The sequence below is a fragment of the Tauraco erythrolophus genome, chromosome 12 (genome assembly GCF_009769465.1).
Source record: "Tauraco erythrolophus isolate bTauEry1 chromosome 12, bTauEry1.pri, whole genome shotgun sequence".
Lineage (NCBI taxonomy): Eukaryota > Metazoa > Chordata > Aves > Musophagiformes > Musophagidae > Tauraco > Tauraco erythrolophus.
In genome coordinates this window covers 16,723,147-16,746,124 of record NC_141476.1, presented here as the reverse complement: position 1 = coordinate 16,746,124, position 22,978 = coordinate 16,723,147, and the positions used below count along the sequence as shown (strand labels likewise).

The window sequence follows — 22,978 nt, the reverse complement described above, 5'->3', positions numbered from 1 at the left end:
CTCCCAGCTAGTGATGCCCGAGAAATTTGCTTTGCAGCTCCAGCACCGCAGCTGCTGAACAGCCAAACCTTGGACCTCCAAAGAGCATCAGACTGTTTTAAAAATACTTTATTCTTTAGAAAATACAGCGTTCAGTACAGTGTGCTCTGCTCCCCCCAGCTTCACACCCCCCCTCCCCCCATCACCACTTACTCCCGCTCCACCGAGGTCAAGGCAACGTGGGCACAGTGGCGGGGGCAGCAGGAAAGCGGAGGGCAGGTTTCACCAACCCCCTTTCCATCTTCCCACAGAGGCAGGCAGCTCTCGAGCCCTCACTGGTAGCCAGCAGCAAGGTGCTCTGCCCCCCCAGCCCCCAGTGAAGCCCAATCCACAGCACCAGGCTCAGCCCTTGGAGCTGGGGACGGCCCTGGGGGGGCACACAGGGGCTGTCATGCTTCCCCGCACAAGGGTTTGGGACAACCCCTGTGATTTTTAAGACATGGGGCTGCCCCAGACCAGAGAGCCGACAACAAACTGGAGGGGGGGATGGCAGGGGCACGTGGAGGAGGGGGACCAGAGCTTGGGCTCCCCCCGGCTCCCATCCCAAACAGCAACGGGGCTGAGTCAGGGCTTATGGGGGCGTTCAAAAGGGGATGCAAACATGGCCCAAAGGCAGTGACTGTTCTCCAGGGCCAGGATGAACTCAGGACTTGGGAAGTGACCTTCACCCCTTGCCAGCTGGCTCCCCTCAGGGACAAACTCCTGCCAGCAAAGCCTGCTCCTGCTCACACCCCAAGGTGTGCAGGATGGCCCAGGGGCAGAGGGGCCACTCACACTGAGAACGGGACAGGGGAGCAAAACCTGGGAGCTGGGGGAGCAGGGAAAGAAGCATCTTCTTTTCAAACAGGAATCCCCAACGCCATCCCCTTCACTTTGCATAGAGCAGCTTGTGGGCGAGCATGTCCTTCGGTCACCCAGGGGACACCGAGAGCAGCGGCTGTGACCACGGGGATGGTCAGGGGCAAGGCTGGGGGTGAGACCCTGCTGCTCCAGTCCTCCACTGGCAGTCCCAGGGCTTGCACGAGGACGTGGAAAAAAGAACACCGACAAGCCCCAACCCTCCCCATCATTCTGCCCCAGGGTGCAAAAAGCCATCCTGATGTTTAAAAAAAGGAATGGAATAGGAAAAAGAAGGGAGAGGGGGGAAAAAAAAAAAAAGAAAAAAAGAGGCTGAGATGGAGGGAAAGATCCCCAGGTCAGCGGAGAGGAAGCTGGGAAGCGCCGCGGGGATGCTGTCCATTCACCGCCCAGTCCTGCGGGATCTAACTGTCCTCGCCGTTCTCTCCCGGCCCCTTGATCAGCCGCTTCTGTCCCCGTTTGCCCACGGGTCCCTTGGGCTTGGCGAAGGCCTGCTTGAAGGCATGCTGCTTGGGGTGCACCTCCTCGTAGAGGAACTCTGCCGTCAGCTCAGCTCCATCGTCAATCTCAATCTGCGTCCAGGAGCGGCAAGCGGGGGTTAGAAGCTCCCTAGTGTCTTGACACCCACCTTTGGGGCATCTAAACTCCCGCAAGCCCATTGGCGGGGCTGGACCAAGGCTGCGGCACAGTCCCTTGCAGATGCCCAGCCTGGGTCTCTGCTCCATCACCTCCCGGTGGGCTCGCTCTTACCTTCTTGGCTATCTCCAGGCAAAACTCCTGCTCCACGGTGTCCAGCAACCGGCTCTTGCAGCTGGAGTAGAGCATGCGCTCCTTGATGCTGCATTTGTACCCAGGCATGGAGTAGATAAAGACTGCGAGAAGAGAGCGGGGCTTGTGGTGCTGCCCGGACTCGTGGCCAGGGAGCACCAGGCAGCTGCATCCCAGCCCGATCATGGCTTTTCCAGCCCCAAGAGTCCCAGCCTGAAGGGGAGGGCGAGCCACCCCATCCATCATCCATCCCATCCATCACCCATCCCCACATCTCCCCTGGCTCTAGGACACCTGCAAACAATGGCTGCACAAATCCTCCATGGCAGCACCCATAGAGCCCTGGGCCCCACCTGGTAGCTTCTTTCAGCACCAAAGAACTTGCCAGCAGTACCCACCACGGGAGGACAGCAAGGGGGAACCAACTCAAGGTCCCCTGTTGCACCATCCACATCCCTGCTTGCTCCCCACGCAAGCAATGGTCCAAGGAGAGCAGGGACCAGCGTGGGCTCTAACTAGCCAGTCCTGGTGCTGGGGCACTCACCGACAGACTCCAGGTAGTCTCCCTCGTGCGAGTGCTTGTACAGGAAGAAATGATAACGAGCCGAGTCCTGGGGGATCCTCTTGGGCAGGTCGGCGATCTCCGTGGGGCTGGTGTGCACCAGGTCGATGGTCTCCCGCTCCAGATCCAGCTTCTGATGGACAGAGGGGATGGGGGAGCGGACGGGAGCGAGAGGTGGCAGGGAGAAGCAGGGGAGTGGGGTAGGTGGGCAAGGGACCTACCAGCTGGATGTAGTTGATCTTCTTCTGCTTGAGCGCCTGGATGGCTTGTTGAGCATCCAACTGCAGGGGAAAGGCCAGGCCCTGCAGGGTCTGGTGCTTGCTCTCCACGCTGATCTCCGTCTTCACCTGGGGATGGAGACCACCCCGAGCATCAGGGCAGGGACTGGCGAAGGGTGGGGAAGGGAGAGAAAGGAAAACCAGCCAGTGCCACACCGAAAGGTTTCTCATCCCAGAAGCCACCTGACACCTGGCTCCCAGGGACTGCAGCGTTAAACCACTGCAAGTCAGCCAGGCTCGGGGCTGATGCCTGTTGCTGTGCCACTGCCATGCCGGGAGACCTCCGGCCCCAGCCATGCATCCCCGCACCCCCTGCTTCACTCTGGCAAAGACGAGCTCAAAACCGATGTTTCCCAGCGGGTCCCTGGCAGGGACGCTGGCACTGACGCTGGCACATGCCCATCTCCCACCATCTCCCACTGCTACTGGCAGGTGACAGGGGGAGCCCTGGAATCCGGCGTCCCTCCTCGGTGGGTTTAGCTGCAGCAGACAGGCACTCCTGCTGCCACCGGCGCTGGGAAACTGGAGATCCACTGCTCGGAAAGAGCCTGGCTGCTGTTTTTCCCGCAGGCCCTGTGAGGCAGAGGCTGCCACCCGTACCCCAAGCAAACCCCCGAGTCCGAGGGACTGAACCACGCTTCAAAGAGGGAAGAGAAAGAGATGGTGGAGACGTGGAGCCACCCCGGGTGCCTCCACCCAGCCGCAGCCCGGGGTCCCTGACCAGGAGTGGAGGGTGCCGCGAGGCGGCAGCGGGAAGAGGGCAGGACGCGGCCGGCGCGGCATACCTCCTCGGGGCCGGGGTACTCTACCAGCGATGGGCAGCAGCAACAGCCCCCCACCATCTGCCACAGAATACAGGGAGATGGCGTCACCCTGACAGCCGAGGAGCCCATCCCACCTCAAAACCTTCCCCTGGGCAAACAGTCCAGCAACCCTAACCCAGGTGCTCCACAGCAAGTGTGGTCCCCGTCCTTTGGGATCGGTTTGGGGGATTTTAGATAACAACAGTCCAGTCTTTCCTTTTTCTCCCCTTTTCTTTTTTCCCCTTTTCCTTTCGCTTTTCTTTTTTTGTTCCTTTTTTCTTTTTTCCCTTTTCCTTTTCCCTTTTCTTTTTTCACTCTTTTTCTTTTTCACCCCTTTCTTTTCCCCCCTTTTTCTTTCCCTTTTCTTTTCCTTTCCCCTTTTTCCCCTTTTATTTTCTTCCCCCTTTTCTTCTTTTCTCTTTCTCCTTTCTTCTTTTCTTTTCCCCTTTTCTTTTCTTTCCCCCCCTTTCTTCTTTTCTTCCCCCCTTTTCTTTTCTTTTTTCTCCCCATTTCCTTTCTTTTTCCTTTTCTTTCCTTATTTTTTTTCCCTTCTTCTCCCACCCCCTGATAGAGAAAAGGAAGAAAAAACAAGGCATGCCAAGAGAAACACAGGAGTTTTTGCTCACATCTCAAGAACAGCTCAGCAGCACCAAAGTGCATCTGGTTATGAGTCTGCCCTTTGTCACAGCAGCCCCACGCTGTCCCCACACCCCAGGGCGGTGACAGATCTGGGATGCCCGGAGCAGAACATGCAGAAAAACACCACTGGGAGAAGGAAAAAAAAATGGGCATGAACCAGGCAGAGCAGCCTACCATCTCTGTGCTCGAGTCCTGGGAACGGGAATCCTGCCAGCGTAGGGAGAGGAGACACACTGTCAATGGTACCCATGGGGGACAGGGCGGAGGTCTCGTGTGACACGAGGAGGGAAGGGGGACACACGGGCATGCCAGGCGGGTGCAGGCGTACCGTCTCTCTGCTGGAGGCCAGGGAAGGCAGGTCCTGGCAGCGCCCGCAGGGAGAGCGGCAAAAAAAATGACACGGGAAACATGAGGGCTGGGGAGGAGTGGGAGGGAGAGCCCCTGCAGCCCCACACGCAACGTCCCTGCCCCATCTCCTGCCGGGTCCCCAGCTGGGGTGGCCACAGCCCAGGGGCTGGAGGAGCTCCAGCGATCACAGCAACAGATTTTGGAGGCTATCGGTTTGGGGGAAGAAAACGCCCAAGCCTCTACCTGTGCCAAGCATCCTGGTGGACGAACTGGGTGTGAAAGCGCAGCTCTCGGGAAATAATTGCTCAAGGATCACCTGGTGCCGGGCAGGCAGGGGGTCTGGCTGACCCCCAGGCTCTGCTGTCCTCCCGTCCCCGGGTGCTGCGGCACCAGGGAGGGTGCAAGGACGAGCACGCAGGGCTCAGAGGACGCACACAAGCTCGCCTGGGCCTGCCCCATGGAGTGGTGTGGCACGAGGGCGTTACCACTGCCAACACCTCCAGACTCTCATCTTTCTCCCCCCAAAATGCAAGGAGGTGGGGAGGACCACAGCAGGGCTGGAGAGAGCTGCAGCTGCAACACAAAGCACCCTGGAGTCCAAAAATCCCAAGAGGTGTCCCAGCAACGTCAACACCACCATATACCTCTGTATTTTCTACTCCTCCTCTTTCCAAAAACATTAAAAACTGAAACACTCCCGAGGCTGTCCAGGAGCCCAGCACGGGACGGCCGAGCATGTGCTGCGTCCCATTCCCCAGCCCCAGCCGCGCTGGCAGCAGGCTTGGCTGGGGGGTTATTTTATCTCTTTTTCTTTAGGTTAGTTTTTTCCCTGTCCTTCCTCATTGCTGGCATGGTGCTGGCCGTGGCTAACAGTATTTCTCTGTCTTATGGTGAAACCTTCATGAGGCAGGTGGTTCTGGCAAAGCCTTTGCTCTACCCACCCACCGACACTGTGCAGCAGCTACGAACGACCCCTCCTTACACACTGCCATGGTTCGGCAAGTTTTGTTCCCTCTTAATTCTTCTGCTTCCTCCTCCAGCTCCAAATCTGCCTCTCTCTCCCCTGCGGCCCCACGGTGCGAGACGCCTGGCTCCTGTCTGCGTCCTGGAGCCCACCATGCTTCCAGAAATTCTTCCCACTCACAGGTGTTAAGGCAGCTCGATCCCAAATCCAAAGCCATTGCTTAGCCCACGGTCTGCTGACAAATTCCAGCTCAGTAAAGCTGGTGATGCATTTTCCAGCTTTTTAAAATCTCTCTTTCTATACATATATAGATCTGAAATGGCAAATTCTTGTGAGCTCCCACCCAGCTATCAAGAAGGAGGGTAGCTCACGACATCGCTTCTGTCCATGCAAACCTAAAACCATGGGGGAGGCCTGGCTCACGCAACACAAAACCTCCTTTTCCAAAGGCTGGACAGCTTCCTGGGGGATGCACAAACCCAAGTCCTTTCCATCTGGGTGTAAAAGGCAGCTGTGCCAGCCCTGAAACCGCTGCTATGCAGCCATCACCTCCCCACTCCTGCTTTGCTGCTGCCCTTCCCCTCCCATCCCTCTCCACACTCATCCATCCAGTGGTCCAGGAGGATCCCAGGGAGCTTCTGCACCTGCTACAAACCTGGTTGCCATCTCGGAGTGTCATGCATCAGCGGCATTAGAGGAGAGGAGAGGAGAGCTGCACCGTCAGCTGCCGCTCCAGGCGAGGGGCACAGCAAAGCGCTTGCAAAGCTGGTGCTTTTTTAACGAAACAACGCCCCTTGTGTCACTCCCCAGATCCTAACGGATTGCCTGAAGCCAGGGGGATGTGCAGGGTTCTGAACTGGTAGCGGGGGCACGGGCAGGTACACAGAAGGGCTGAGGTCAGGCTTGGCCCAGGGGCTCCTTCCCAGGTTGCTGCTAGCCCCGACCGCTCACTCCCACGCGCTGGATCTGCTCCCCCAAGTGAAACTGCAACACACACACGTGCAAGGACCCCGCAGCCTGCGCACAACATGCACACACGTGCGAGGACCCTGTCAGCCCGCAGGCAGCACGCAAGGCTGGGGGCATCCATCGCCGTACTGAGCTGGGTGCTACAGTTTGAGAGCTGCTCCCATATAGCCCCCCCGTGGTGAAAGCCTCCTGCTTTGCACGGCTCCAGAAACTCAAAGCCGTGTTTACCGTAGAGCTGTGAGTTTCCTCGCCTGGGAAGGCGAGCGTGACACCGCACGCCCCAGCTGCAGCTCCCACCACCTCCTGCTCTGTGCCCAGGGCCGAGTGGACGCAGCCCCTGCACCAACACAGAGACCCTTCAGCACAGTGCCACTTCCCACCTTTAAATCCACAGGCACAAATATACCCATTTTCCTCTCTTTCTAAATGCTGGTGACTGCTCCCGTGGCCTGAGCTGACACAGGGGACAGCATATTTTTAAAAAAGAAAACCCCAACTAAAGCAAATGGCAGCAGCACCTTCGTCCAGGAGCTGCATCTCGCAAAGGCGAGGGTGGGGAGCAGAGCACGGCAGATCAACCAGAAAACAAGCCCCACGAGCACCACTTACCTGAGCCACTTGACCCTGCAAGACACAGCTGAAAAAAAACCCCCAAACTACTTCATCCTGCAGCACTGGCCAGCCAAGGCAATGCCACAGACACTCGAAGGTGCCAAACAAGCCCTGGAGCCACCATCAGCACCCATCTCTCTCTTCTCCCAGGTGGACATCACCTTGGATCCTCCGGCACAAATCCTGCCCAGCCCCTCCAGGCAGGGAGCTGGGATAATCACACCGAGACTCATGCGGTGACCGCTCCTTGGTGGCATCTCCCAAACGCCCCTCAACTCCGCCAGTCTCAGAGTCGGTACAAACCTCCTGCCTCAGCATTAATTAACAGCAAAAGACATCAGGCTGATTGGCTTCGCATCTTGCAGGCATATCCTCATCCACCCATGAGCCCCACAGCCCCAGCACAGGTGGAAGAGAGAGGGATGCTCCTCTAGAGAGGAAGCCTTTCCACGGCATCCCAGTGAAATCGCCCTATCCTCAAAAAATCCCAATACCTGGAGGGTCAGAGACTGCTCCTGCTTTCAGCCTCAAATTGCCTTCTGGTTGCGAAACAGAGCCCCGAGCTCATGACAAAACATCTGTCAATTCCTCTTTATGCCATGAATTTGACCGTAAGGATGCTCGGTGCACCTCAGCAAGGGCAGGAATGGGTTAAACCGCAGGAGTAGGAGAGAGCACAGGCAAAAACAGCCATCCCTTTTAGCTTGATGCTGGGATGTTTGATCCTGCTCCCATGCCTCCAGCAGCAAACACATCCCTGCATCCCACATCCCTGTGTGCCCCGGGGGTCCCAGGCTCCTTCTCCCTGGGTCAGCGGACACCCACCTCGTTGATGCGGATCTGCTGGAGCTCCTGCTCGGCTGCGGTCAGCGGGGCTGGGGCAGAGCAGGAGGACACGTGCTTTTGGTAACCGCTCAGGGACACATCCTCCTGTGGACAGAGGGACAGGGCGGGTTATCGCTGCAGGGCTGGATGAGGCCCCAGCCTCGAGCCTGCGCCTGAACAACTCGGTGGGTTTTGGGCTTTCTCCTTGCCAGGACGACCAACCCAAGCAACACTCTTAGATGCCTCCATGCAGAGCCCACCCTCGATTTTAAACACTGCCCATGCCTGTTCAGCCCACCCTGACCCTCCCTGGTCACCCGTGCCTGTGGCAGCGCAGCTCCTCCGGCTCGTTAACGGAGCTTGTGAGCGTGGAAGTGAAACGGAGAGAGAGACCCTGGCCCAGGGGCGGGAGGGCAGCCCCCGGGGATGCTCCCTGGCTCCCATCGGCACCAGAGAGACCTGATGCCCAGGAGGCCCTTGTTGTGTAGCTCCTTCTGCGAAAAGCCCACGGAAGAGAAGGAGAAACCTCCCACCAAGCACTGCTGGGAAGCGCAGCCAGAGAACCTCGGCGCGGCAGCAGCTCTGGCTGCCAGAGAGACAGTGCCACCGCCTGGCGCTCCTTTTCCCACTCGGAGTAAAGCTCTGGATCTCCTGGGAGCCCTCCTCCCATCTCTTCCACAGTCTCCATCACTGACCATGGCGGCCACCCAGGAGACCAAAGCGGCACAAGGGACAAACCTCTGTGCCATGCCCCCTGCCCGAACGCCAGCATCCCACGTCCCAAACGGCTGCCCAGGAACCACCACCGTACCTTCACCGTTCCGAACATCTCATCTTTGATGTGGCCCCCGCCAAACTCCTTCTTCACCGTGGCGCGGGTGGCAGCGTACAACATCTTCAGCCGCACCTGCGCGGGGAGGGAGACGGCACGCAGTCAGCGACGGGATCCTGCCCAGCGGGGCTGGAGAGCAGCACCTCCTGGTGACAGGTGCCTGACGCTCACGGCCACCATCCCATCACCGCCTCCACAAACCTCAGCCACCCCAGGAGCAGCCACCCAGTTTGTAGCTCAGGCCGATTTCCACTCGTGGCACCCGCTGGCAGGGAGCAGCCAGGGAAACCCACCGCCGCTTGTTCCCGGTCCGCACGTGCACGGCGCTGCCCTGCTAAGCGCTGCCCGCGATCTGCGGGCTCATTCTGCGCGTGGCTTTCCCAGCCCCAGGCTCCAGCGCATCGCTTCTCCGCCGCACCGGGGCACCAGGAGGCACAAATGCCGCCAGAGCCGCCTAAAAGCTACTTTCAGCCTTTGGCACTTCCTCTGCATCGTTCTTCGGCAAAACGGAGGGAAGAGCTTGTGCAAGTGCTCCTGGGCACCCCGCTCGTTTGCAATTAGACCCTCCACAGTTCGTTGAGAGATATAGATAAAAAATACCTATTATTACTATATATTGCTATATATACACATGTATATATGTACATGGGCACACATATATGTACGCACATATATATTATTTTATTATAATTGTATAAGTGTGTGTGTATACATATATGTGTATATATAATAATATATATTTGTTAGCTATATCTCAAGAAACTGAAGGTCTTTTTTATATATGCATGTTATAACATATAAAATTATATATAATAACATATTCATTATACATATATATAACAAATATATATGTATTTTTATATATATGACAAGTTCATGTATTAACACGGCAGTTTATCTACACAGCCTATAGATTATATAAAATATATAACAAACATATATACGTGTATATATAGAGAGATATGACAAGCGCACGTGTTGACCGGCAGTAAATCTCAGTCCCGCTGAATGCCCATTACAGGGATGTGCTGAACATGATGGCATTTTCCAGGCCGTGCCACTGGCATCCTCCAGACCAGCCTCCCATCTAACTCATCCTTTTCCGCCCATTCCTGCGTCCCCGGCCCCACCAGCCAGACCGGCAGGTGTCAATGCTGGCCCGGCTGCGCGCAGCTCCCAGGGAACCAGCCTGCTGGCCTTTTTAAGGAAGATTTTGGAGCAGCGCCAGGCTGGACGCAGTGCCGAGCAAGCCGGTGCCAGCGCCAGCTCTTCCCAGCGACGCTTTTGGCCAGAGCCACGGTGGGACATCCTTGTCCTGGCCCCGTGGTCCACACCGCTCCCCTCCCTACATCCCAGACCCTCCTCCTCCTCACAGTGCTGAAAAGAGGACAGAGACGGGGTCCAGCATATCTTACTGTGTCTTTAAAAACTCCCCCATCTCCAAAGCGGTCTCCACCTCTTCTTAACCCAAGCACCACAATGGAGGGTGCAAACGCTCCTCCTCCGCCTCGGCGCAAAGTCAACTTGGCCAACATCCCCTCTGCCCTCCACCTCCACCTCCATGTCCCCACACCGGGCTGTCGCAGCCCGGCACGGTGCTCACCGGGGAGCTGTCGGGGGACCAGGAGATGAAGATCCACTCGTAGCCCTGGGCGTTCTGGCTGTCCAGGCGGTACAGCACGTAGCATGGCTGCTGCTCGTCCAGCAACGGCAGCACCAAGGCATCATAGTCGGCATCCCAGCGCCGGGACAGCTCTTTGTGGGCTCCCAGCACAAGCTGTTCTGGAAGGAGAAGAGGGAAAAGGTGGTGTTAGATGAAGGCAAGGCTTAGCTCACCATGCAGGACGACGGGACACCTCATCTAAGGGTTTGCCGCAGCTCCAGCGCTGACAACGATGCTGTCCTGCAGAAAAACAAAGGTCTTGAAGTGCATGCATGAGGGTACACCTCCACAGGTGACCCCCCAGGAGATGCCATCAGGACTGTGGCCATCATGGAAGGGCTGGTTTTCTGCCAGCACCCCACTGCCTCCTGTCCAACCACCTCCTCCCCTCCCGTGGTCTCCTCTCTGGTGACCATCTGTAGCCTCCTTCTGCTCTGCTCCCTCCAGCCATGTAGTCCCCAACCATCCCTTCTTGCTCACAGGGGAACATGAGACCTCCATCCCACCTGGACAAGCTCTAGTGGCTTGGGCACTAGAAGACCTCACCAGGGACATGAGGAACCACCTAGATTTGGTGGGATGAATGACGGTCCCATAGCGAAAGCCAGGATGATGAGTCAACATTGCTTTCATCAGATTCCTTGTAACCTCAGAGGGGTCAAAATCAGAGCTGACACCCAAACCCATGTCCGCAGGGACTGGAGCTGTCCCAGAGACCCCAGCCTGGGTGGGGGGACACCATGCTTCCAGGAAAGCTCCAGCCTCTGGAAATGCGCTCACAGGTGTCTCCATCTGCCAAACATCCCGATGCCTCACATGCGAGGCCATCAGTGCCCAGTCACTCCAGCCTATTCCCAGGCTGCACCCGACCCAGACTGCAGGCTGTGAGCCAGCAGCCTCTGGCTTTCCCCTGGGCTGGAGGAGCCGCTCACTCCCCCGCCTCCCACTGGGCTCTTTCCAGTTCAGCTCAACCCAGTCAGGGCCAAATTTTCCACCCCGGGAAGCATCAGGAAAGGGAAGCCCAGAGCAGCCGCCCTTGGGCAAAGCACCGTCGTTAGCACCAGTTACTTCAGGCTCCGTTTCTGCAGGGCACCACTGCTGGAGAAGCACAGCCAGGAGCGTTTCTGGCCCTGGCTGGAGGTTTCTGGCCTGGAGTGCCCACAGCACCCAGCTGCAGGCAGGCACTTTGCTCCGAGATGTCCGTGCCAGGCAGCCCTGCCCGCAGCTCTGGCAGGCACCACGAGGGGACTACACCAGAGCCAGGAGTCTGCAAAGCTCCATGCATGACATCACCCACCTGCAAAGAAACGCACCCAATGGGGAAGACCGCAAAGCCAACCTCATCCAGAAACCTGCTGGCAGTGAGGAGCAGAGCGTCACCCCAAACCGTGTTGGACCACGAGCCGCTCTCACACCAGGAAACTGTTGCTGAGCCTCAGTGCTCCCCCCTGCACCTTCACCATCCAACCTTGGCTTCTCCCAGCTGGCTCCCAAAGAAAACATCAGCTCAAAGAGCTCCCAAAGGGTTGCTCAGCCATAGCTGCTGTCCTGGGGATGCCCAGACACAGAGCATCCACCATAAGGCTCCTTGCACCATGTTCCTCTCCTTCCAGCTGCCATTGCCTGCTCCGACATACCCCGAGACAAACGCCCCATAGGGCAGAAGGTCCTCTGCAAGTCATCAAGCAGGGATGGAGGCTCCTCTTCCACATGCACTGAGCCACCAGGGCAGCTGGCATGTCCTCTCCAGGTGGCTCGGGACACAGCCCTTCCAGGGTCAGCATGCTCAGGTCCGTCTGTCTGGCTGTGATGTCTGCCTGGCTGCTCGTTACTGCCCAACAGTCCTTCTCTGGTGGGCAGCAGCAGGCTAATGCCCTCTATGTTACAGAAAAGGGTGATGGCCCATAGGGACCAAGCATCTTGTCCCAAGTGACACCTGAGGGCAGACAGAAGGTCCTCCAGCCAGGCTGGTGGGACCATCACCACCTTGTACCCAGCAGACCAAGTCCTTCAGCACAGAGATGCTCCTGGTTCTCCTCCTTCCGCCCACCTCTCCACAGGAGCCCCTCGGGCTCCGTCGCATCTCAAAGGCTTCTGCAGACACCCAGGCTCCTCCAGAGCTGCCTATGGCTGGTCCAGGCCAGGGGAAAGGAGCCAGCAGGGCGGGGGTCCAGACTGGGAAGCACAAAGCAGTGCCGAGCAAGGTCAGTCCATGAAGCAGCTGATGATGATACACGGACAGATAAATATATCCCATTCAGCTCAAGCAGAGATGGTGGGACACGATTTGCATTGATGGTAAGAAGTCTCCCTCGCTGGTGTCACCGGCCACAACCCAAAGCCAGCAGCACAAACCCTAGTACCCTAAGTCCAGGCTTAGGGGTATCCATGACTTATCCTAACACGAACCCAATTCCCACATTTTAGAAGCAAAAGGAGACGAGAGCACAACATCGATGTCAAAGATGCTCCAAAAAACAATGCAGATGTTGCATCCCAACACATGGGGACCTCGCTGAGGAGAAAGTCAACACTCCCGAACCTCGTGGTGGCCCTGCTGGTGTGTCCCACATGTTTCAAGTCACACTGCTCTTCCAAACAGGGCTTTACAGCCCCTCTGATGGCCGGCACGGGCTCTTCACAACCACAGCCACCTCGGTGTTTGCCACGTGGTCCTGGCAGTCCACCCGAGGGAGGTGTCGGTGGCAGCCTGGCAGGGCATCAATGTCCCTGCTGTCATGAGAAACAAGTCATTCATATGCAATCGTATGACGCCCAGGTGATGGAAAACCGACACTCGTGGAGGCTCCCCGCTGGGACGTTCAATCAGTGCTTGGCTCCGCTCGCTGGTTTGATGGACGTGGAGGCCACCCAAAGGCACCTTCTGGTGAGACAGACGCGGGCAGGTCGGCACCAGCCTGCAAGCTGGGCTGGGGCACAGTGGGGTTGGGATGGGTCTCAGAGCGTAGCGTCCCTCGTGGGACGCAGCGGAGGCCCTGCGCCAAGGAGCGCTCCCCCGCCCTGAGCATCTCCTTGCCTGGCGCAGGCTGCCATGTCCAAGGAGGAGGACGCTGCGCGTTGCCCCCTGCCCGTGGTCCCACGGCACCCACAGCAGCTTCTCGCAGAGCTCCCTGTGCCAAAATCCAACGCAGTGGCAGCAGCAGCCGCCCAGAGCCCAGTGCTGATGCTGGACGCTGGCGTCAGTCTGCCAGCAAAGCTGCTGCTCCCCTCCGGAGCCGCCCCGGGGCTCCAACAGCTGCTCACCAGCACTTCAAAATTTTTGGCTTGTATTTCAGCTCCAGGCTGCTGCATGCCAGTGCGATTTTCCTTGGCATCTCCAAAAACATGAGCTGGCACCGCAGTGGCAAAGAGGAAAGGAGGAGAGGCGAAACAGAGAACCAACACGGTGTAAATCAAAGCACCTAAAAACGGGACTTACCATCCTCAATGACGACCTTGATGAGCCGAACCGAACCGTTCCGGGCTTTGGCAAAGAAGTCCCTTAATTCTGTGGTGGCTGCAAGAACCAGAAACATTGTGATCAGATGGAACCGTCGCAGCAGGCACTGGGCTGCTTGGCGACCAGCCAGGCAGGGAAGCGACTTGGCAGGGCAGAAACTTCAAAATTAAAAAATATAAAACCGTTGGTGTCAAAAAAAATGGTAAATAAAAACAATAATACAAAACCCAAACAGCTGGGAGCGAAGTGCTGCGTCTCCCCAAGGCGTTGGAGCTAAATAGCAGCCGGGAGCGCATGTGATCCAGGGAACCCGACACTTGGCCGGGGTGAACATAATCACCCAAATTTAGACAACGGCTTGGCCGGAGCAGGCGGGCAGAGCTCAAGTGACAAGTTTATTCCCTTTACAGAGCGGCGGGGTTTGCACATGGAGGATGGCTGGAAGGTGTCCAGACAGGCGGTGACGTCTCAGGCTTGTGGCACACCACGGCGGGGAGCTGCTCCCGAGGCAGCCAGGCACCAGCACGGCTCCAAACTGGAGGCACCGGTTTGAAGCCGAGTCCCTGCAGAAGGGAAAGGCAACGGCCCCGGGGTTTTGCTCCAGCACCGGCAGGACTTTGGTTGCAGAAGGCTTTTGGGAAGCGTTTTGGGGAGCCACCTTCCTCCTCATCCCCCCTCCCTGAGCACCAGGCGCTGGCAGCTGGTCTTCGGCATCTTACCAGGAGGTGACAGAGTCAGCGGCTTAATCTGCCCACCCCGAAAGCATCACCGATGCAGAGCTTCCCGTCCCACCGAGACACGCTACGTGTGAAGGCAGCACCAAGAGGTGCAGCTTGGAGGGGCCAAGCCCCCCAACAAGCAGCACCTCCCAGCCCAGAGAGTGCCCAGCATCTCCCAGCTCGGCTTCCCCTAAAAGCCCTTTGATTACGCACCTGAGCCCCTTCCTGGATGTGGCCGCACAGCCAAGGGGATCCCATGAGTTCAGAGCCACAGGCAGCTCTGCACTTGTCAAATACTAAAGAAACTGGCACTGTAAAGATTAGAGACCTGGGCAGACACCTCTCTTAGTTCACACCAGGATCTGGTGCTTTGCCATGCCACCTCCCCGTTACCGATTACCGTGCCGGAGCAGCCTGCAGTAGGAGGGAGCCCCGATTTGGTCCACGGAGCCTGAGACCACCCATGGGCGAGAAAGAGAAAGTCATCGCAGAGAAAGTCATCGCTGTGTCAGCTGGAAAGGAGTGGTGGCCGGTACCCTGTGGACAGCAGTGCTTCCGTACAGACCCAGAGATGCCACCCCACAGGACCCCGCAGAAGCACACCAGTCCCTCAAGGCATTTCAGGGGACACACAGAGAAGGTTTGCTGGGGTGATCCCACCACGAGCAAACCATTCTCCTCTCTCCATCGGCATCAAGAAGTGTGGCTCTCCCAGTTCCCAGCGCAGACCTTCACCCTCTCCCAGCACAGGCTGGGAGCTCAGCCTGCTCCCATCCAAGGCTGCTCTGATATTTTTAGCCCCTTTCCCTGTTGAGAGCGGCTGTTTCCTTCCGGCAGCATCTGTGGTTATTGCAAACACACGAGGCAGAAGAGGAGGAGAAAAAGAGACATTTATACACCCAGGAAACCTCATGCTGGAGACAAAAGCTCCTAATAAGCATTAAGCTTCACCAGTTCCCACTCCACTGCCAAAACAGGCGAGAATAACTGTCTTGGATGTTTCTATACCATCAGCTATGGGGGAGAAAGAAGGAAGCTCTGCAGTGCTAACAGGCCTGCAAATCTAGAAAAATCAGGAGTCTGGGCAAATGTAACCCCCAGCTCACCTGGAAATGCTACGAGCACCCAGAAGTATTGGGTCAACAGCTGGAGAAGCACAGATGTTGCTGGAGGAATCAGGTGCACAATGGGAAATACCATCAGGCCTCCCAAGGAGAGAGATGCTCTCCAGAGGAGACAGCGGCCGAGCTTGCAAACAAACCTCAGAGTGGGTTTCTGAGCTTTAATTCTGCTGAAATAACAAATAATAACAATAAAAAGGCAGTTGTCATTTAAATAAAAAAAATCACCAGTGTCTTCAATGTCCCCTTCTGTCTCTTGTGACGTAGAGCCAAGAGCCAGCGAGGAGGGGGAGGAATAAACCAGGGAAGGTTTTCAGCACGAGCTCAGCAACTGCTTCGTTACGGCATGATTACGATTTAATTGGCACAGCAGACCTAACAAGATGGTTCGTGTGCCTGAAATATTAATATAAAAGTCGAGAGCTGGCTCTGGAAGAAAGGCACAGAGGAGATCTCACCCTGGGGACAGAGGCGAGCAGTACCTCCGCCCCAAGGGATCTCGATGCCAGGTGGTCTCCAGGACCCAACTGAAGGGCTGAAAAACCCGTATGTGGGGAAACTACAAAAATCAGCTTCTTCTTCTCATTCGTCTCCTTCTGCGTTTGACAATGAGGTGAGGTGGGAAAGGAGACGCTGGACACACGTCAGCACAGCCAACGCATCTGTGTGGGGAATGGAGCAGTGACAGGGCAGAGGACTGGAGGAGGACCCACAAGTCCAGCTCACCCTCTTGACATGGGTTCCTGGAACGGATCTGTGGGCTTCAAGGGTCTCAGTTTGGCTTTCTAAGTGTTTCCAAGTGTTGGAAGCCAGCTTAGGAAACATGGTGGTGGTGAACCTCTACAGCATGGGCATAAAACTGCATGGACAACTCGCGCTGGGAGGTATCAGAGGTTAGATCAAGCAAGGTCTCCCGAGGACCTGTGGTGGGTCCAGGTATAGTTGGCACTTCCATGAACACCTCTGGCAACTGCAGTAGTGTTTTCTGCAGCTGTAAGGTGAGAAGCTAGAGGAGATGCAAGCGCGCACTGGGAAAGAATTCTCTGTTCTCTCAGGAGACTGAAAAAATGGGCTGGAAAAAGAAAGAAATAGGATGAAACTCAATAGGAGTTAAAGTACCATAACCAGCTATACCAACACAGGGCAGGGTCCAGCAGCTCCAGAGAAGATAGGTGGGTTGCAAGCCAAATCACAGGTGAATTGCTTCATGTTGCTGCAGACAAAGTCATTTGTGAAGGCACGAACAAGAGCACAACCGCGTTATCTGGTGCCAACAAGGTTTCGGGCGCAGCACAAACAGCAAGTCCATGCTCAGCATCATGCACGGAGCAAGGCACAGGACAGATGGCACCTATGGCGGGAGGCACAGCGTGCAAGAGTGACTGAAGGAACCGGGGCTGGTCAGCCCAGAGGAGAAAAACATGAACAATTTGCACTGGTTTTCCAGCCAGAAACACCAGGTCCCACCTCTGCATTTGGGAAATCTCATGGTGAGGGTGACCATGCACTGGGAAGGACACCATGCCTCCGTCTCTGCTGCCCTGAAAGACCTCCAGAAACCCACCCAGGATGCTGCTGCTTTGAGGCACGCTGAGCTCAGTGGCATTTTGAGGAATCTTCTGGCATTTCTACAAGGCAGTCCCGCTGCCCACCCAGCATGCATGAGCGCCCGTGCCTCCTCAGCCACCATCCGTGACAGCCCAAAAATCGCCTCCAGCCACCAAGTCGTGCAACACCTCCCTCTCCCGCCTGTTCGTAGGCTGCAGATGAGTTGTCCCCTAGTCATGAGCCACCAGTATGAGTTAGAATGCATTTAGCAGCCTGCTACGAGCGTGTCCCAGGTTCCCTTCCCCCACGGCACCCATTTGGGATGGAGAGCTGAAGAGAGCCAGCCATCAGCACCAGGGCACCCAGGCTGGGCAGCTCGTGGTGTGGCAGGGAGGTGATGGTTTGGCCAGCAGTGATCTTCAGGTGGCCCCGACCACGCCGGCAAACTCCCAGAGGAGAAGAGGAGCTTGTGGCGGGAAGGCACGGACCAAAGCCTGACGACTTCACGCCTTGGGGACCAGAGGGGTGGCCAGATCCTTCCACCTACCCGACAGCCACGCCACTTGCAGCCAGAGCAGGCAGCTGCCCCGCCTCAGCACATGGCTGGCTGGATCAGCCCCTGGGAGATTCCAGTGCGGGGCTCGGAGCATCACGCTTCCCCGAAAACGCTGCAAGATGGAGCAGTGAGACGATGCTTGCGGGTACCACCCTGCCACAAGAGCCCTCCCTAAAGCTGAGCCGTTTTTGATGTTCACAGCCCCAATGAGCTCAAGTGAGCAGAGGCAGCCTGTAACAAGGCCGGAGGGAGGCAGAGGCTCGACGCAGCGGTGACAGCCGTAGCCACAGCAACGGGTAGCTCTCGTAGCTCCTGGGATGTCAGGATGCCAGCGGAGCCGCCTGCGCAACCCCCGGGGAAGCACTGTGGGGATGGGGATGGAGGCGACAGCCACGCCGCCGCCTCGGCACCCTTCCCTCCTCCATCCTCTCGCTTGCTTCTTGGGAGAGCGACATGTTTTTGCTCACTCAACCCTCCGAAATCCATCCCCCCACAACCCATCAACAGCACCCAGATCAATAATACATGCTCCCTGAAACCAATCCCTCTCTCAATATGCCGAGTCACCTCGGCCTCCCCGTGGGAAACCCGAGCCTCCGGCCATCAATCTTTCATTCCCTGGACATAATCTTCAAGTCGATGTGACTCCAAACGGCTGCTTCCCTTTCACCGTCCGGGGCACGGCGCGTGCAGAAACTCAGCCAAAGATCCAGCCACAGACCTGGGCAAAACTCATCCAAGCTCCAGGGAGGCTCAGCCAAAGAGTAGAGAAGATGCTGATGGATAAACCAGTTACACCTGCACCACTCACCCTTTCCCTGCCCAGGACAGCCTCCTGCTGCGTCCAGGAAAGGGCACAACGGCAACAGGCACAAAATAGCTGTTGCTGCTGCTAAAATTCCTCCTTTTCAGTCTAGCCCAGTGTAACTCCGTCACGCAGTGCCGGCTCAGCCCGCCTGCTGCAGAGCGCTTTTCTGCTGACCGGTTTGGCTGGCTGGTTTAAGCGCTAAGAGGATTTTATTTCTCACCATGAAAAAAGAAAAAACTGTCCTTGCAGGGTTTCCTTTCTCTGGGAAAAAGCTACAGATATCAGAAGAAAATAGAAAGAAGGGGGGAAAAAAAAATAAATCTGAGCAAGAGAGGACACAAGTAAAGCTTTTTTTCCCAATTTTCAGGCCAGGCTGTATCCTGCAGGATTTCGCAGGGAGACTCCTGGTCTGTATTGTTAATCCCATCGGGACACTTTCAGCCACCCGCCTGACGCTGGCTGTTTGATTCTCGACACCCAATTTCCCACGTGCGTGTCCGGGACCTGCCTCTTCTCCACTTTGGCACCTCAAACCAGAGTCATCTGGCCCTTCCCTGGCTCTGGGGCAGAAAGCGTCCACCCCACAGGCAGCACCAGTCAGATCCAGCCGGCAACACAGCATCCTGGAGCGATGGTGGGGCCAGCACACGCGGTCCTGTCTCTCCTGCAGAAGCTGTTGGTCACTGCTCCTCTTCTCTGACCAGCAAAGCCACCACTGGGAGCACTGGTTTGGGCACTGGTGGGGACAGGACCCAGAGACAGACCCTGGCAGTCTCTTGAGGCACGTTTCCCAAGGGATTCCCTCTACCCCACCACTTTAGGTGCTTAACTTCAAGGGGTCTGATGTCTCAGGGCGTTTGGTCTTCCAGCCATGCTGCCACCCTGGTCACCCTGATGTGCCACCCACTAGGATACAGGCCATCGCCCCAAGTGGGCATCAACCTCGAGCTGGGTGCTGGCCCAGAAAAGAGTTGACAAGTGGGGCCTGGCTCCTTCAAACCATCATTGCAGCAACTCGGTGCCATCTGTCCCTCGTGGACACCAGGGGCCTCGGCCCAGCCATCCCTTCTCCTCTGCTGACAGCACAGCGTGATGCATCCCCAGTTAGGAGGTTACCTGCAGCATCCCAGCCACGATGCCATTCCCAAATCCAGGCAGCCCAGTGCCTCGGGGGCCAGTGCTGCCTCCCAGCACAGTGGGAGGAGAGGGGCCGAGGGCGCATGGGATAGGGAGAGAAGCTCCTTCTTTCTTCTCGCTAAAGAGCCAGGAAGCCATCGGCTTTCAAAGGAGAGCTTTGCAGACCCAGCAGCTCCTGAGTCCCCCCTTTCTGCTCCTTTTTTCCCCATCTGACATCATTCTTGCCTGCGTGCATCATGGTTATGCTTCTCCTGAAGCAAACGTCTGCTCCTACCAGATGTTTTCGCAGTGCGAGATCCAGTCCTGAGGCAAAACAGAAGCTCAGTCGTGGATGGGAGCGAAGATCCTTCCCCATCCCCACATCCTGCCACCTCCCCCAGAAAGAGCAGGCACCAACTTCTGGGTTTTTTTTGGTTGAAGAACCAACATGCATTTGATTTCTTTACTTTCTAGGTGAAAAAAAAAAAACCCCTTTAAAAGATTTTTTTCGTCTCTACCCAGAGGTCGCAGAAGAGCACACCGAAGTGACTGAAAGCAGATGACCTCCCACCAGCAAAGCCCTGGTTCAGCATTGCCTTCCCAAGTTTTTAAACTCAAACAGTGATTGCTATCCCCATCTAATGCCACTCAGGGAAGAACAGGGACTGCAAACATACTCATTGAATCCTCCCAGCTGTAGCTAAAAAGCAGGTTTCCAGCCCCAAGAAGCCCACAGCAACCCTTGACAGCTTCCAACTGCCTTCCCAGCCCGGCAGTCTCCATGGCAGCCCGCTTTTCTCACCAGCACCTTCAAGGGAGCTGCCACGGATACCTAAACCAAAATAATAATTAGCCTCTTGCCTCTGCGTGAAAGGCTCAGCCCTGATGAAACACCCCGAACCTGCGGCTCTTCACTGCCATCGCTCCCCCTTCCCGGGGACCACCTGCTTCTCCCCAAAAGCCAGGATGACTCGGTAGCATCACAGCGGAGGGGCTGCTCCGGGGCCTCCCCCGTCCCCCTGTTCTCACACCGATCTAGCACAGCGTCAACCAAGTTCTCTCACCAGCTTGCCCACAGCCAGCTAGCAAGTCCAATGGCGATTCCCCGGGAGCAGATCCCTTCCTGCAAACAGGGGAGAAACGGGAATGAAAAACCACAAAAGCAATGCTCACACACAAAAATAATAAGGCCCCAGAAACCAGGAAGACGCAGAAAATCCCTCCTCCTCCTCGGCAAACACCAGCCCTCAGCGTCTCAGCAGAGGGGACCAAAGTAGTAGCGGGGGCTCCTCGTCTGCTATCAAATCTGCCATCTGCCAAGCAAAGGAATTAATTTCATCACCGTGTTGGGGTGGGGAGAACTGAAATACCTCAAACCCCCCAGAGCAGTTCCCTTAAAGCCCAGAGCGCCCCAGTTCAGCATCGCAGGTGTTGGAGGGGCAGATTCACATTCAGAGAGGAAGTGGCAGCCTCCCGGAAGAGAGGCTGCGCGGCAGGGGATGGAGAGAGCTGAGCCACCTGGAGACACCCAAGACACTGGGAGAGTGAGAGCACCCAACACAAGTTGTTTTTAATAACCACAGGGTGGGTTTTATGTGTCCCTCACCTTGGGGTTCTGCTGCCTGGGCAGAACTGTCGGGTCTATCCCCACCCTGCACCAGCTGCAGCTCCTCGGGGGAAGCGCGAGTCCCTTCCCCTTTCCAGCAGAGCGCTGCTGACAGGGCACATTACGTCCCACGGACAACGACAACTCACGGCAACTCTCAGCGCCGGTGCCGGCAGGGTTTGCCAAGCAGTGGGGAACCAAGGTCGGCGAAGGTCGGTGCTCCCAGGGAGCAGCTCGTGGGCTTTGCCAAGCCAGCGCATCCCCTCAAAGCCGTGGGGGTGCCAAGGAGGACAGCATCGGCGGGACAGGAGCAGATGGGCACAACGGCGAGCAACAGGCAGCACCTTTCGCAGTGCAGGCAGCGCAACAGGCCTTGCCTGCACCGAACCCCATGGAGAGCTCTGCAGAGTGGGGCCAGCACCTGGAGAGTTCAGGTGGGTGCTAGGGTCCATCCTGCTGATTTTTTTTTTTAAATTTTTTTTTTTTTTTTTACGGTAGAGGAACATTCAACTAGAGCCTGAACTTCAGTGTCTCAGCTTAAAGTAGAAGCCACAACTTTGAACTCAAATGCCATCAGCTCCCGGCACTCCCAGGCAAAGCAGGAGAAACATCTAAGCACCATCGCTAACCGCTCCTCAACTACGACTCCTTGAGGAGCACCTGAAAGGGAAGGATGCTCTCGACCACGCACTCAAGCTACAAGGATGCTCATGCCACGAAGGAACAGCAGCCACAAACCCGACGCCTTCGCACGGAGGTGCTGGCGGTGAAGAAGGGAGCCATGAGGCTGATGTCCCACCTTCCCTCCCGGGGCACACCGCAGTGCTGGATTCACACCCGATCGGCACAGGGTTTCAGGGGCGGCTTCTCTCCCATCCCTGCTTGCATATTGATTCGGTTACATAAATTATGCAGCACCTCTAGTCCTGATTAATACTGCTAATTGAGTTGCAGTGGGGAGCAGGAGGGAAATACCATGAGGACACACAGTCACACACCAAATGCACCCACAAACACCAAAGCCGTCGTCTCAGGGTGCCGGCTGGGTCCTGTAGGGAGCAAGCAAAGAAAGCGGGGAGCTTCCCCCCAAATCCAATGGCAACGGTCAGGCAGGAATTTATTTCTTCTCTCTGCGATCCCCCTGGAAGGACGCGCAGCGCTGGGGCCGGGCACGACAGCAGGGAGGGGAGATGCGGCCGAGGCTGATGTGGGGCTGCGGCGAAGCACATCTGCGCGGATTAAGGTGCTGCGGCAGCAGAAGGCGCCTTTACGACCGGTGTCACGGCGGGTTACGGAGCGTCAGCCCGGACAAAGGATGCAGCAGAACCCCGCACCGGCAGCATCCCCAGAGCCAGACCCCCTCCCTTCACCTCCCAGGAGCACACAAACGGCCTAAGCCTGGCTCAGCGCTCCCTTCCCCCCGGCTACTGGCAGCAAAACCTGCCGCCTCCTTCGGGAACCTTCATCTTATCGCCCCCATCACCGCCACCGCGACACCGACACCACCGGGCAGCCTGCTGCGGCGGCGCCGGGGGATGCTCAGGGTGCGGCGCCGCTGGGTGCTTCCCGAGGGGGGTGCAGAGGAGCAGCCTAGCCCGGGGGGGCGGGGGGTCCGACCCCTGCCGAGCCCAGCACGGCAGCGGGGGCTGCGGGCGCTCCGCGGGAAGGGGCGGGAGGGGACCAGAGGCGCGGCGGGCACCGCTCACCGTGGATGCCGGTCTGGTGAGTCATGGCTCCGCTCCGCTTCGTTCCGCTCCGGCTCCGGCGACGTCCCGGGCAGGAAACGGCTCCGCAGGCAGCACCGCCCGCTTCCGGAGTCCGCAACCCGCCGCCCGCACCGCCCCGGGGAGGAGCCTCCGCCGCCGCCCCCACCCCGGGGAGGAG

At 57.2% G+C, this 22,978-nt stretch overlaps 1 protein-coding gene across 3 annotated transcripts; it reads right to left on the bottom strand.

Moving 5' to 3' along the window:
- Window positions 1-193: 193 nt before the first annotated feature.
- Window positions 194-22,873, bottom strand: TWF2 (twinfilin actin binding protein 2). Of its 3 annotated transcripts, XM_086619043.1 has the most exons (11): window positions 22,801-22,873; window positions 13,600-13,677; window positions 10,101-10,279; window positions 8,477-8,572; window positions 7,666-7,770; window positions 4,122-4,154; window positions 3,291-3,347; window positions 2,449-2,574; window positions 2,210-2,360; window positions 1,648-1,769; window positions 194-1,469 (listed from the first exon to the last, which is right to left on the bottom strand). In XM_086619043.1, the coding sequence occupies exons 1-11, from the start codon at window positions 22,823-22,825 to the stop codon at window positions 1,302-1,304; spliced, it is 1,140 nt and encodes a 379-aa protein (XP_086475169.1). In that variant the 5' UTR covers window positions 22,826-22,873; the 3' UTR covers window positions 194-1,301. The 3 variants fall into 3 exon arrangements, with proteins under 3 accessions (XP_086475169.1, XP_086475171.1, XP_086475170.1); XM_086619045.1 differs by lacking the exon at window positions 3,291-3,347; XM_086619044.1 differs by lacking the exons at window positions 3,291-3,347; window positions 4,122-4,154.
- Between the last annotated feature and the right edge of the window lie 105 nt (window positions 22,874-22,978).

Coding starts and splice junctions, on each gene's coding strand:
- TWF2 (XM_086619043.1), bottom strand. CDS start 22,825: ATGACTCACCAGACCGGCATCCACG. Junction 7,771..8,476: donor AGATGTTCGGAACGGTGAAG/GTACGGTGGTGG, acceptor CTCTGTCCACAG/GAGGATGTGTCCCTGAGCGG. Junction 1,770..2,209: donor AGACTACCTGGAGTCTGTCG/GTGAGTGCCCCA, acceptor CTCTTCTCGCAG/TCTTTATCTACTCCATGCCT.